This window comes from Protopterus annectens, chromosome 2.part0 (genome assembly GCF_019279795.1).
Source record: "Protopterus annectens isolate FY-2018-M chromosome 2.part0, PAN1.0, whole genome shotgun sequence".
In the NCBI taxonomy this organism is placed as follows: Eukaryota; Metazoa; Chordata; order Ceratodontiformes; family Protopteridae; genus Protopterus; species Protopterus annectens.
The window spans coordinates 13,991,539-14,007,877 of record NC_056728.1 but is presented as its reverse complement, the minus strand read 5'-3'; the positions used below and the strand labels follow the sequence as shown (position 1 = coordinate 14,007,877).

At 36.3% G+C, this 16,339-nt stretch overlaps 1 protein-coding gene across 3 annotated transcripts in view; it reads left to right on the top strand.

The window, feature by feature from the left end:
• LOC122792925 (signal-induced proliferation-associated 1-like protein 2) overlaps positions 1-16,339 on the top strand; it is a 2,084,855-nt gene that overhangs the window by 1,411,598 nt on the left and 656,918 nt on the right. For all 3 annotated transcript variants that reach the window (XM_044060495.1, XM_044060496.1, XM_044060497.1), the window contains 2 exons: positions 437-561; positions 9,392-9,580. In XM_044060495.1, coding sequence (XP_043916430.1) covers positions 437-561; positions 9,392-9,580 — 314 coding nt within the window. The remainder of the gene's footprint in view (positions 1-436; positions 562-9,391; positions 9,581-16,339) is intronic.

Here is a 16,339-nt window from a genome sequence, read left to right as displayed (position 1 = left end):
GTGTGTGTGTGTGTGTGTGTGTGTGTGCATCTGAGCCTATCTTCACTACTGGTGGTCTTACAGAAAGGGATTTTGTAAGGAAAGATGCAGGGTCAGGATTATGGACATTCTGAGTAATATCTGCAGACTCCATGCATCCAAAATAGTTTTACTTAAATCTGCTGAGGCAAACTTGAAGTTTTGTAGAGCAAAATGTTAACAGCATACCAGATTAAATTATTCACTTTCTATCATCAGGAGTGAATCTCATTCCCACGTGCTTGCTGTTTCTTCACACAAACAGAAAGTGATTCAGAATTCTGCCATACCATTTAATAGATAAGCAATATGCAGATTTAAATGTTTATGTTGTACAGCATAGCTGAAAATATTTCAGTTTATTTATTTTTTTCTTGTCAGTTATCAGAGCTTGACTCTTTTTAATTTTTTATTACAGAGCATCAGAATTTCTTTGGAATTGATGACCGCTTTGGACCTGTGGCAATCAGCATCCGTCGGGAAGAAAAGGAAGGAGCAGGCATTTCACAGTACATTCACCGACTCATATTCCGTACTACTGAGGTATGTGCACTTATATACTTCCACCATTTTGTGCAAGTAACAACCAAACACAGTGAGACAGCTAATGCACCTTGAGACGGAATACGGTGGTTTTCTAACTCTTTGTATAACTTAATTAAAAAATTCCTTGGATGCCTTTTGCTATAAACTGTCTTATCCATGACAAGCAAAAAAAAACTTGGAATAGTAAGTTACAATTTAGGATTAAGCTACTCTAATTTAATTAAGGAACATGCAATAGCCAATGTTAGTTATACACATGAAGCAAAAATAGCAGTGCAGAAACAAACCTACCTAAAAGTACTTAAAAGGTTTACATCCACTCTCCGTAGTATCGGAATTTATATCAGATACTTTGTGCAACATGACATCACATGAAGCATTGTGACTTTTAAACATTATTTGTTTAGATTACTGAAAGCAGTATTTCATGACAGACACCAAGAAGGAAAACCAGTTATCTGGATTTTACATGATTCATTGCTTTTTATATTCAGTATTAAATACTTGCTCATTGAAATCCCTGGTAGGGTAACAAGGCGATGATGCTGTGATATGATACCTAGGCTTAAAGAGTTAGAAATAGGAGCTGAACACACTTGAGTTATTTCCAGGATTGTATAACTATGAAAGAAGAAAACGCAGTCCATGCTGGTCAGTTGGAACAAGTCATGTGCTATATATATATATATATATATATATATATATATATATATATATATATGTATATATATATATATATATATATATATATATATATATATATATGTTATATGTATATATATATATATATATTTTTATATATATATATATATATTTATATATATATATATATATATATATATATATATATATATTTATATATATATATATATATATATATTTATATAAAACATGGAAGTGGATTCAATTGGCTGGAGTGTAATTTTGTAAGTTTGATTAGAAAGGAGAGAATGTGCAACAAATATCTCTAGTCATGTGCGGTACTATATTTATATATCATGGAGGTGACCTAAACCATGCAAACTTTTAAGGCGGTCATTTACATGAGTTCAGGATACATTCCTTTTTTTAAATGAGGGTTTAATCCAAACATTATATGAGGAGGCACTACAGTCTTTGTATGCAGCACTTGCCTTACATGAGATAGGGGATGAAGACAAGATTAAAATAATATTAGACTTGTGACAGTCACAAACAACATGCAGGAGGCTAGCATGTTTATGACATGCATGAGGAGTTGTTAGACAGACGGTTAGTAAGAGGTGGTGAAATGCAATGAGGACTGAGTTACTGAAGGCTGGAGATGCTCACAGCCACATCTCACCAGACAAGACCGAGCAGTATGTGGACGACCCTAAGGAGATGCGAGTCAGACATAAGAAACACTAGAAGAACTAAGAAGTACTAGTAGAGGTTAGGTGATGTTGTTTTTGTGAATGGCAATGCAGATAGGGTAGACTTAACACATCTTATCTCCTTCTATCTCTCTCTCTCTCTCTCTCTCTTTCTCTCCGTGTTTGTATGTGTGTGTACTTTTGGGATCATGTAAGTGAAATATTCATTTAGATTACTGTATTTCACAGAAATCTGCATTTGTACAGGGGAATAAAACTTTTGTAAAATATGACCAAACCAAGGACAGATTTATATATTTTTGCATATTGTCTGCCTAAATTTAGCTGGCTTCTCCTAAATGAAACCAAAATAAAGTGGTGCAATAGTGCTCAAATAAAACACTGGAACCAAAAAAGAGTGCTAAACGTTGAGAGTCTTCAGTCTTCAGTTTATTACAAAATGTTAAGCGCTTTCATCAATGCCAGTTGACTTCCTCAGAACACTCCAAAAATATAAAAAACTTGGATTAAATAATACATATCCAATGGTAATTGGTTAAATGTTCCACCAGTAATTTGATGAGAATGACCCTAATTCATGAATATTAAATACAGTTCATGAATATTGAATAGCGAATACACCATTTTATAAAAACACTAAGACACATAATTTGTACATTTCTGTAATCACATCTATTTTACAAAAATGTTCTTCACAGTATGGATAATAAATAATAATAAAAGCTAATAAAATATAAATACTGTGTTTTTGAGAAAGGGCAACTGTTTTTCAAGTAAACTGGTGTACATTGCTAGGTGTAATACCTGTACATCTTTTTATGTTGGAAAAACTGACAGACTGTTTAAAACCAGGATTTACGAACATCTCTATGATATAAAAAACAAGAAGGAAGCGAATGCCTTATTTAAACGCAGTCTACAATGTGTTAACTTTTGTGGTTTTAAATTTGCTATTCTTGATATTGTATATATTGAAGCAAGAGGGGGAGATTGGCAAAATGTTCTTAGCAAAAGAAACTATTATGGCAACTAAGATTGGCTGCAAACTTTTTTCCAGGGCTGAACAACCACCTAACAATCCTGCCAATATTAAGAGAAAAAGCAGGGCAGGTTTAAGTTATATATAAAAAGATTTTCCTAAGGTTTTTTTGCTTAGGTAATACATTATGATATAATAAATGAATTCCATACTGTGAAGAACATCTTTGTAAAATAGATGTGATTACACAAATGTACAAATTATGTGTTTTAGTGTTTTTATAAAATGTTATATTCAGTATTCAATATTCATGAACTGTATTTAATATTCATGAATTGGGGTCATTCTCATCAAATTACTGGTGGAACATTTAACCAATTACCATTGGATATGTATTATTTAAACCAAGTTTTTATATTTTTGGAGTGTTCTGAGGAAGTCAACTGGCACTGACGAAAGCCCGTAACATTTTGTAATGAAGACTGAGGACTCTCAGCGTTTAGTGCTCTTTTTTGGCTCCATTCTCCTAAATGAAACCAAATATCAGGTCATGCTAAGTCAGTTACAGCCTAAATATGTATTTGCTTCATGCGTGATTCATTTTGTTGATGCTGGACATTTTAAAACCTGTTTGATTATATCTGACATATGAAATCAGCAGACTACCTCCATTTTTATGTGGGTCAAAGCCCTATACACCCCAGTGCTTGGGACTGCACCCCTGCACTGTCTGAACTAACTCTTAAATTTAACAAACTTTAGGGAAAATTGCATTGGTTTCACTGACATGAGAGGATCTAGAATTTTACTGAAGAAGAGATGCACCTTCCCTGATAACTGACTAATATGCTGCTTGAGGGCAACTTTCTTATTTCAGACTGCAGGATTTGTCTCTTAAAAAGAGGAGGCCACCATCTTGCACCAACTCTCCAGAATCCATTAGTATCAGGTTTTCCATTTTGTCCTTTAGTACCACCTTCCTTTATGTGTGCAAATATTAACTCTAGCACTGACGCAGCTGCTGCCGCGAACCCCAGCATTAGACATCCTCTTACCCAAAGACCTCTTCTCTATTAATATGTTCATGTAAGACACACACACACACACCAATACCTTCACATACACACATGCCACTAAATCTGTCTTCTTTTCTAGCCCTTATGTTAACCCAAAACTGCAGACACTCAAACAGTCTCCCTTCCCTAATGCCAACATTTTCTGTACAGTGAAAGTTTCAGTATTACAAACCAGCTTACACTAACAGCAAGCACATCCCCTACCCCAAAGGAACAGCTGATGTTCAACTTTTGAAATCTCCTGCAATTGGCAACAAACATTTTGATCAAAAAAGATTGCAGTAAACGCTTTCTATGAAAACCACATTCATTATAAGTTGCTGCAAGTATAAATATATAGAAGTACACTTGGCTCATACCTTTCTTTAATTTTTCTGACAGATGATGGTGGTTATCAATTCAAAGTTTTTTGCTATCGCTTTGCTAAATGGCACTGAAGGAGAGAATGTTGTTCTTTATTAATGCAAGAAGAAAATTGAGAATTAAAGATAATTATACAATGACTAGCCCTAAATATTCAAAAACGAGCACACTGATTGGCCAGCCCAACCAGTGTGCCCATTATAAATCTGAGACTATACTAATGGAAGAAGGTCCTGTCGCCCAGACTTTTTCCGTTAGTATATCCCCTGATTTTTTTTTTCTTGCCCAGAGGTAGCAACGGAGAAAGGAAGATCTTCATTGCTTTAATCTCTCTATGTTAAACTCATTTAACATAGCGAGATAGCTTAAAAAAAGCAACAGAGATCTTTTTTTCTCCATTGCTACCTCTCCACAGCACTGATGTACTGCATAAGCATGGCAACGTGACCCTTATGTATGCGCAGTACATCAGAAATGCCCCAGGATACCTGCGGAAGGGTAGCACAGCGTCATTATGCAATGACATTACTTAAGAAAAGTATGTTTTTTTTTTCTTAAATAATGTCATTGTGTAATAGCAATAACCCACAGCTGGGTGTGGCCAATGCTGGATTTACCCATAGTTGCCTTTGTTCACCCTCGTGACCAAACCACACCAACTCTGGGTAAATCCAGCATTACCCATACCCGTCCATGGGTTATTGCTTAAATAAATATTTAGTAAGGTGAAACTTACGTGACTGCAAAGCTTGGGCATTAAGCCAAAAATCTGTTAGTGCCTGCCTTAATAATATAAAATATGTAACCTTTCAATGCAAATTTTTACATTCCTTCTCCAATAACTTATATTGCCCTCGTCATGTTTTCTGCCAAACCTAAAATAAGTAAGAAATCCCATGTGTGTACATTTCTAAGTAAAAACTTTCCAAAATGGAAATGAAGTATTCCTTTAGGTAAATCTAAATATAGACCTTTGTCATTATCAGAGAAACTAGGATAATTGCTTTGATTAAAATAATTCCATTAAGTATTTGGCACACTTGGTCAATAGCAGTGTCAGTAGTGTAACAGGTAGCACACTAGCCTTTGGTACAGGAGGCTGTGGGTTCTATTTTTCACACCAGCTAGATCAAGTGCTGACACTGCAGTGCAGCATAAGGTGGGTGTTTTCTTTGGATGAGACATTAAACCGAGGCCCAGTCTGCCTGAGCTCGTGGTAGCTCAGGTGGATTTAAAAGACCCCACGATACTTATTGAAAAGATTAGTTGTTCCTTTATTTGACAAATCTTAAATATTTACAATATAAATTGAATAAATTAAATAATATTTAGATTATTTACAATATTATATGCAAACTATTTACATTGACCTCATGTTCACTTTTTTTTACATACAAAATATATTTATATATGACCCCCAATCTACTTGCCCCAACCAAATTCTTATTTTTTAACATTTCTGATAAATTCCATTTACTTACATACTTTCTTTCACTCATTGGTTCTAAATTATCCATATAACATGAAATATTTTATCAACTTTTTCAATAAACAATTTTCTTTATAAAAAACATATTCAATTCTATTCATAGTAATATGCTTGTGTCTCTTAATTTTGTCTGAATAATTATTCTCATCTACCTTACTCCATAATGTATCAATTGTTTTCCATTTCAAAAAGACATGCTCAATAATTACATATTTTTTTACTTTTATATGGCATGTTTGCTTTGACTTCTAATTTCCTTATCCACAGTCTCCGTAAAATGAGTTTTGAGGTTACCAATGTCTTTGTTTATGAATTCCATGATGATACGTTCCATGGCCTTGCAGACAAGGCTCGTTAGGCTAATAGGTCGATAGTTCCCAGGATCAGTGGTGGCTCCCCCTTTGCGGAGTGGGATAACTGTTGCTGTGTGCAATTCAGTGGGCACAAAGCCTAATGCGAGGCTATTATTGAACATGGTGCTTAAGTGGGGAGCCAGTTCGTTCTGAAGTTCGTGTAAAGCGTAGCCTGGGATGTTGTCCGGTCCCATGGATGCTGTGTTTTTGGCTTTAGAGAGTGCAGCTTTTACCTGCGTAGTTGTGATAATAGGGACTCTGCATTCTTCCTGTATAGATATGGGCCCTTTAGGGGTGAGAGGGGGTAAAGTTAGCACTGAACCTATCTGCCAGGATGTTGGCAATATCAGTTGGTTCTGTAATTTTCGTGCCTTTGTGCTGTAACTCAGAGCAGATTTGGGTGTTGCCATCTAGATTCTTGACATAGCTATAGAATGCTTTGTGGTTGTCCTTGGATTTAGTGGCGATTTTCTTTTCGTAGCTAGCTTTGGAGGATCTTATAAGGGATCTCAGCTTCTTACTGAGGCTGACCAGTGAGCTCCTCCACTCATGGGATTTTTCTCTCTTTTGCAACAGTTTCTTCCTTCTGTTGTATAGTTTGTTTATGGCAGGGGACCACCAGATTGGCTTCCTTTTTTTGGAGGATAGCGTCTTGGTTCTGTTTGGGATAGCACGATCCATGCACTCATGTAAGTGCTTATAGAGTGCATTTGTGTAGGATTCAGCAGTTGTAACTGTATTGTCCATCTGCATGGGTGTCATAAAGTTCACCACTTCTGACTTAAGAAGCATGAAGTTGGCTTTGGAGAATTTTTTTACTGTGGTTTCCTTAATGGGGGGTGGGGGTGGGATGTGGATATCAAGGGTGATAAGCTTATAGCCAGATCGGACCAACGAGGAGTTGACTTCAGGTGTGGAACACCGGTCACTCATGTTGGTAATGACTAGGTCTAGGATATTGTTGCCCCTGGAAGGGGTGTGGATAAGCTGATCTAGGGCATTGGAGTTTATGAATTCCAGAAAGCGTTGAGCTAAGGAATTGGTACATGAGTAGTTTTCCCAGTTAATGGTGGGGTAGTTGAAGTCGCCCATTATTAGGGTGTTTGGTTGAACTCTAATATTTTCCAGTACATCAATAAAAGAGGAGTGGGAATCCTGGGGCATGGTGGGGGATCTGTAGTAAGCTACAGTTTGGATTGCAGTTTTGCCCAGAGTTAGTTGCACTTGGATAACCTCGGATGCATTATATGATATGTTTTCATTTTTTCATTCATATACTCTTTTACAACTTTTTATCGTATCACATTTTTATAATCGTTTTCCAATAACAGACTTACTAAATTACCAAACTTTCCTTTAAACATTTAAATATTTATATAGATGTAATGAAAGTGTAAATTCCACTGGATCTAAGTTCTAAACTGCCATACTCTTTTATTACATATGCTACACCTTTCTTTACACTGTTAAGATGAGATCCCCATATAAAGGAGGAGATAATATTAATAATATCTTTTTCAATTGACAATGGCATACTAAACAAACTAGCTATAAGAAATATTTCCTAATACAACAGAGTTAAGCAAATAAACTTTTTTTCTTGAAAGAAAGTTTAAAAGACTTCCAAAAAGAACACATATTTTAGATTTTTTTCATAACATTTTTCCCATTATAGTAATAAAACATCTTGCCTTCCAAATGTCATAACTAATAACTTTATTTCTTGGGAGCTGAATTCAATGCCTTTAATCCTACCATCATGCCCTAAACCTTTACTTTTTCTATGTTTAAACACATACCAATTTTATCTAAACACAAATTCAACTTGCTTATAACTTCTTCCATTCCATTCAAATGCTTAGTAAATAGAATGATGTCATCTGCATATGATAACATTATAGGTATACCAATACTTTCTGTTATTCTATATCTAACATTACCTTCTACTGAATTAATATAACTAATTATTGTACTAATTACTACTGAAAATATTACGTTACTAAAAGGACATCCTTCTCGTCTACCTCTAATTCTTATTTCTTCACTCAGCCATCCATTAATCAAAACGTGTTCAGTGTGTATGCTGTAACATGCATATTTCTTATTTGTGTACTTAAATTATAAGCTTTGAATATATCCCATAGCATAATATGCTGAATAGTGTCAAAGGTTTAGCTTTGATCTCCTTTCATAATTAGTCTTTTCTTGTTTAATATGTCGACTGCAATTTCATTAAAATCATTAAGAATTCTTGACATCCTTTTCCTTTAACAGTATATCTCGAATCTAATAGAATACTCTTAAAGTCTGAACCCATTCTATTCTGTAGTATTTTCATAAAGATTTTATGATCAGTATTGTTCAAAACAATAGGCCTCAAATTTCTTATATCTTTTCCCTCACCTTTTTTTTCATACAAATTAAAAAATTCTACTCAAATCATGAAATTAATAGCAGACCCCCAGCAGGATGAATTACTTTGGATCTGGTAACATCACATTTTCAGAAGGGCTAAAGGTGCGAGGGTAGACCCCAGCAAGATGAAATACTTTGGACTAGATATGCCCCCTTTACAGGGTGAATTACTTTGGACCTAGGTATGTCTCCTTTCCATAAAGACTTGAGGAGCCAATTGAGGGTTTGCTTACAACATCTAATCATACAGTTTGCACATAAAAAGTGCCAGATACTTTACATCCAGGGGAAGTTTATCATTAACTGATCAGGGAAAGAATGAATTAATGAATGAATGAATGAATGAATGAATGTAGTATTGTCTTCCTTCATTTATGCTATTTGAATGAATGAAAGAATGAATGAATGAATGTAGTATTGTCTTCCTTCATTTATGCTATTTGAATGAATGAATGAATGAATGAATGAATGAATGAATGTAGTATTGTCTTCCTTCATTTATGCTATTAACTTTGCATTATTTCCTCATGTCTGTTTTCATCTGGTTGGTTTATGTCTGCTGTGAATATTGGGTTCTATATATAGCTATTTAATATGTAAATGGAACAAAAACTTGAAATTCTTACATTAGTTAACAATGCCATTGTTCCACTTAGGAGTAAAAACATGATTTTTATGCATACTATGACCTGGTTTGTTTGTTTTCTGTGGCGTTGTTTTTACCTGTATTTATGCATAACCTATTTTATTCTTTAATAAGGTATCTGCTGTTTTCTTTTTATATCTCATGCACACAGTTAAAGACTCTGAGAGGTTCCATTCCAGAAGAAGCACTTCCTTCAGCAGCCCGTCATGCAACACCTCGGGGAGTGTCACCAAAGAAACTTCTGGAGCATGTAATCCCAGAACTCAATGTCCACTGCCTCCGCTTAGCCTCTAATTCTCCCAAGGTGCCAGAAACTCTCCGCAAGTTGGATGAACAAGGGGTAAGCACATATCATACATTTTTTCCTCTTTAAGTTTACATTTTGACTGTAAAACCATATGGAAACTGTATAGTTTTTGATTTTTTCTGTATTAAGTGCATTTGTAGGCAGATGTTAGAAACATAATGTAAGTTATGTGTTTTTGATTTTGAACTTTAGTGTCGTTTTAATGATATTTTTGGTTTTAGTTTTTTGTTTCTCATTTCTGCAGTTGTAGTGCAAAAGTAAAAGAATTGTTAAAGTGCTTTCTTTCAGCCAGGGTATTTTGAGGCAAACAATGGAAAGGTCACGCCTACCACTGAAATGTTACTTTTATTATTTAAAATTATGGCAGAAGGGACTGGTAAAAAACTGTAAAGTAACATTTTAAAAACATAGATCTAAAACTCTTGTGTGATTGATATAGCAACCCTTGCAGTGGCAGATCCAGTGGAGGGGGGTTGCAGTCTGCTTAGTTGACTACCGGGGTGGAAGCGGAAAAGTGGGACACTAGGTTTGGTGCCCATGCTGGACATGCTGAGGAGGGAGGCTGGGTATATTGGGAGAAGGATGCTAATGATAGAGCTGCCAGGTAAGAGGAGAAGAGGAAGGCCTAAGATAAGGTTTATGGATGTGGTGAGAGAGGACGTGCAGGTGGTTGGTGTGACAGATGTAAAATGCAAAGGACAGGAAGAAATGGAAACAGACAATCCACTGTGGTGACCCCTAACGGGAGCAGCTGAAAGAAATGTGTGCCTGTGTGCCTGTGTATCTGTGTGTCTGTGTGTGTGGGGGGGTGCTGCTATTAATGTGAGGGACCTAGTCATCCCTATTCCTATATATTGCACTCTGAAGATCTAGAAAACCTGTCTGGGAGGTAAATGTAAACTCTTGGAGAACCACAATAATAAAACCACAAAAGTTTCTTATAAGTTCATAAGTGTTTGCTAGACTAACAATCACAAGGGCCTTTTTATGCCTAGCCATGCATCCCAAATCTCTGACAAGTTCTGATACCCTTGATAAGTGTAAGCAGGGGTTTGGGAGATGAAACATTTACAAGCAGGGGCCTGGGAGATGAACCATTTACAGGTTGCCTGTGTCCATTGGAAACATAGGTGCCAAACCAGGGATGAAATTTCTGTTCTGCATTCCACTGTCCAAGTTGCACTTGAACTGGATTAGGGAGAGCTCTGCTTCACATGGATGGGGAGCCTGATCTTTAGTTGGGGTAGTCTCTGGGATATATACCTGTCTCTCCATCAGGTTCTATTTATATCACAGGCAAAGTATAAGTCTTTAGAACAGGTAATTCTGGTGCTATTTGTTTTGTGGATATGCAGGAGGCCCATTAGAGTGGAGTCTGGCAGTGCCTTGTGTGCCAGGCATAGATCTCCCCTCAAAAAAGAAGGATATTTCTTCAATTTGTGAAGTTCTTACTGGGAGTGAGGATCAAACATTGTACTTTGTGCATGGGAGGAGAACACCTTAACCATTATGCCAATTCATCTTTCTGCTTGGCTGTTATATCTATTTGCACACTGGCAAAGAAACAGTCATATTAAATATTTAAGGATGGGGTATTTGGTGACTTTAAGCTGAACAAAATGCAATTTACTCAAAATTCATTTTTAAGGCATGTAATGCATGCCTGGCTACATACACAACACTATATGAGCTTGTGGAACAATCCACAGATAACCCTATATAGGCTTATGAAACAATCCACAGATAACCCTATATATGCTTATGAAACAATCCACAGATAACCCTATATATGCTTATGGAACAATCCACAGATAACCCTATATATGCTTATGGAACAATCCACAGATAACCCTATATATGCTTAGGGAACAATCCACAGATAACCCTATATATGCTTATGGAACAATCCACAGATAACCCTATATATGCTTATGGAGCAATACTCAGATTGTAAGCCAGGGATGTAGTCACAATTTTCTCTTGGTGGTTACACACTCAAATGGTTATTTCCTCCACCCATACCTCTTAGCTACCCATGATTTTCAGGGATGTCCCACTTTTGGTTCAAAATCTTACTCCGTCATTAAAAATATGGACTTAATTTACATCAGAAAATGCATGCTAATCCAAGCATTATTATTGGGTCAGTACTTTGTCATCAGTAGTAATATTTAAAAATTGTCACTGATTTGGGACCCTTCTACCTCCTTCTGGACAGGGGTGCAGCTAGGCATACTGTTGGTACTCTACCGAACACTATTTTCTATACATTAGTTAAAGAAACCATGGCTTTTTTAAGCCATACTACATCTGCAACTGTCTAAATTAGTGCTTCCAACAGGAGTCTCGTAGATTGAAAAAAAAAAACTTATTTCATGTTTTACAGGGAAAGTGATGCAAAAAAATTGTTATTGGGGAAGGTGGTAAAAGTTTCCATTTTTCAAATTACAGGTGGTTTGTGGGGCAACAATAAGAGCACACACTTACATATATTCCCTACCTACATCCCTGCTTCTGGAAGTAAAACATTGAGACCTATGCTCCTACCCCAACTACATGTATGAACATTAAAACATGTTCAGATCAAGGCCAACACTATAGTTTCTGGTACACTTGAAAAAATATGTACAGTATTTTTGCCTTTGCCTATGTAGGTATATATCATACCTTTCAACTGTCCAGATTTTCACAGAATGTCCACATTTTTGCCTAATAGTTTTGATCTGTTCATCATAAAATCTGTGGTTTTCTGGCAAATCACTGAAGACTAAAGTCACTAAATGACTTGGATGCTTGTCGCAAGGCAGGGTGAATGCTGGGGCTAAGTAGTAGCAAAGCTGATCTATCATGTCTAGAGTGTATTCCTTTTTACTCCATGATCATTGTAACAGTATGGTCTGGCAGTTCGTTGGTACCAGCGAGGGTGATAGGGTGTGGTGCTGTGAAGAAATTATAATCATGTTTTCTGTTTAATGTTTAAATGCACAACAGTCTGTTTAGGTTTAGACTTAATCCTTTATTGTTTTATACATCTGTTTGTTGAAATACTAGGTTGGTTAAACACACATATGTAAGCATAGTTGCTATCGCCACGCTGCTTGATATAACAATGGAGGTACAGCACATCTCAGTATGCTAGTACTACACTGTGTACTGACCGGGACCTAAATAGCTGATACACTATTGTTGCGTCACCCCCCCAAAAAAATCCAGGTTGGCAAAAATGAAGATAAAAGTACCACAGCCTAAACAGGCACACATACGCACACACACCTCAATCAGCTGTTGTGCTACAGGCTATTACTATGATAACTACAGCAGTTATAACACAAAGGTTTAACAACTTGAACCAGTGCAGACAGCTTAATGCCTCTCAGGCCCCACACTCCCTTCAAAAGGACTGCAAGACAATTACATTTGTGCAATGCAGGGGGGCAGTAGCCCTCTTTCTGGATGTGTGTGGCTGCCTTTCTGTAATATTAAGTTCGTTATGCCCAACAGTAGAGCTTCAGTTTTTATATACTTTAACCTTAAGCTTTTTGTTATTAAAAAAAGTACAAAATTAGAACAATTAAGAAATTTGCAAAACTCTTAACAGACTACCCTATCAGGATGCCAAATAAGTGAGCTCCACCTAAACCTGCATGAAGTACGATGGCATATCCTTACATAAAGAAACAATCACTGAGCTTAAGGACTTCTCAAATGTCCATCATTTTTAACATTGCTGATTTTGACTCAAATTTTAGCTCCGTCTCTCTTAATCCCTTGTAAAACTGGTGACCTTTGAAAAAAAGATTGTAAATTATACTTAAGTAAATAATGACAATAACTAGACTTATTTTACTTCAGGAAATGTAAATTAAGCCATACTGTCTTACTCTGTCAACATCTCAAGTTAATAGTACTAAAATAAAAAAAAAAAAAGTTTCCGTGATTATTTATGGATTTGTCCCTAATTCTGATGAGGTCTGCCCCTGATTAGGTTGAGAACTATGACGGAACATTCTGGGGCAAAATTTAGGGACATTCGTGAGATATGATTTAAATTTATTAAAATGAGGTAATATAAGCATAGCATGCTAAGTTTTTAGCTTTAATTCTGAAATAATTTAACATTGCTAAATAACTGACGTATGATTCTTTACCACTGAGTCTTTGAAGATGCTAAAAACATGAAGACTCCAGCACCAAAGCCTTTTGGGTAACTTTTAGCTTGACAAAGAACACTCTTTTGTTTTAGACTGGCTTTGGTTGAGATGTGACGTTGAGTGTTAAGCTTTCTTTTGCAGCATAAAAAAGTTCCCTTGCCTTATACATACACAATGAACTGGTTGCAAGTGTAGCGATGCAGGGTAACGCATCCTCCTATCTCAGAATGCATTTACAATGAATGAAACTGCAATGTCTTTCGTCTTCTCCCGTTAGGGGTCACCACAGCGGATCACCAGTCTGCAGACTGATTGGTAGTGGAGTTTTTACAGTGTCAAGTTGCCAGCCTGGTGATCAACCGTCACAGAAGGCACACACGCACTTGTACCTTCCTGCATGTCTTTAAAACTCAGTTGACTGTAAGGAGGACATGCAGACTCCGGACAGAAGGTGCTCCACCCAAGAAATGAACCAGAAAACCTCCTGCTGGGAGGTGACAACACTAACCGCTGCATTACCATAGCTAGCCAAAACTAACTTGAAACTATTTTCCAAAATTCTGTCAATTTAGTACAGAAATTACGTTTTATTAAAAATTGTTTTCACTCTCTGTATAAAAGTTCTTACAATCAATGCATTAAACATTTTTTGATTAGGTTATTTAAAGCATACTGACTCAGTGATTCCATTCAAAAAGATTTCTTATACAGTCCTATATAAAGACAGAAATCAAAGACAATGTTCCAATGCTTCACTTAATGTGTCTAGTAGACTGCAAGACTTGTGCTTGCTTTTTCATGCAGAATTAAGCAAGTCAAAAAATTCACAAGTAAAAACAAAACAAAATAGACACTATTAAACACATTACTAAAATACAAGGAAAGTTGTACTAACCACCTGTCCAATGTTACTGCAATAGTGTACCCCACTTAATCTTATACAAAGACTGAAAGACAGTAACTAAGTTATGTAGTCCAAAAATTCATTCACAGGTGGACACACACATTCTCATTTATGGTAACTGGGAATTGTCTACACCAAGATATCCATTAACTTGCGCATAAAATCAAGATGAATGCAAGCAAACTATCCCTCTGATTTAGTAAGCTAGGTGCTACAAAATAAAGCAGTATGCAGGTTTTAGAGTTCTAAACCTAAATAAGTAGTCCTTATCAATACTTCAAATGTTTATCTAAAATGTTGGAATATTACTATCCTGCAATAAATATTAGGTATAAATAGTTTGCAGTTACCCTTTATTTTTTCAACCATACACTGGGATGACATGCCAACTTCCTTCTTCATATACAGAAATATTAAATGTCATTAAAAACTAAGTTGTGCTGAATCTGTAGAAAAACACCCATACCTGGTGGTCTAGTAGAAAGTAAATGTATGCATAAGCTGAGAATTGTCCCATACTAACATGCCAAGATGCAAAGATACAAAGTGCACCTGAGCATCTTCACACAGCTTGGGTCAAGCTTTCATAGGTTCATAGGTAGGTACTAGGCTATTGGCCCTAGGGCCTATATAAGCTTAGCCGAAAATGTACCCTGGCTTTCGCCACCCAAGAAAATTATTTTCCTGTGCCCCTGTCGAGCAGAGCCACAGAAGTGAACCCCGGGGTGAATTTCCTATCTCCTATCCAATCATCAAGATTTTTCTTGAAGAGTGCTAATGAGGAGCTTTGTTTTATATAGATGGGTAGTTTGTGCCAGAGTGGGAAGTCTCTGGGACAGGAATCTATCCCTCCAGCATGTAAAATGTCCAATTTAAAGGGGACTTTCTTTTCTTTTCTCTAAGTCAAAAATGATATAACTTGGATAAAAATGCCCCCTTATGCTCTGTTACATTGGGCGTCAACACTACTCACCACACATCTTCAAAGAGTTCAACCAGGATAAAGAAAAAACAAATAAAATTACGATGAACGAAACTAATTTGATTAAAAAAAAAAAAACAGGTGCCGCTCAAGAAGACACAGCCTGCTCACAGTAAGGTGAAGATTTCCGTGTTGCAGACTCTCTTCATCTACAAAAAAATTCTGGCCAGAGGACATGGAGTGCCGAGAAGCAAAGAAATCTAACTTTGTTTTTTATGGGTTTGTAAACTGAAGTTGTGCAGCACAACCTCAGTTTACAAACCCGTAAAAAACAAAGTTAGATTTCTTTGCTTCCCAGGAGGACACAGTCAGTGGGTCCTGTGCCATCAGTGTCAAATGTGGTAGATTGCAGAAAACCGCACAGTAAGGGTACCACAAGCTAAAAAATGCTTAATATGTTATCACGAGCTAAGTTACAGCAAGGAGTAATGTGTAGCCCCAACTGGAGAGAATTTGAGAGTTACAATGCAGATAGCAACCCGATTAAAACATCTCACACTGAAAGGAATGACAAAAACAATAAGCACTTAAACTTCACTTTTTTCAGTACATGAAGAATTAAGAAAACACAAAATGAAGAGCAAATGGCATATTTATTAACAGTGTTTAAGGGAAGAACTAAAGTCACAATCCGCAGTCAGTTAAAGAATCCATACTAGAACTGCACATACTCTGCCAGGAGAAAACTGTACCACTTCTTTAGCACATTGAATTGGTAATTCAATAAAATAAATTAACAAATTACCTCAATGCAG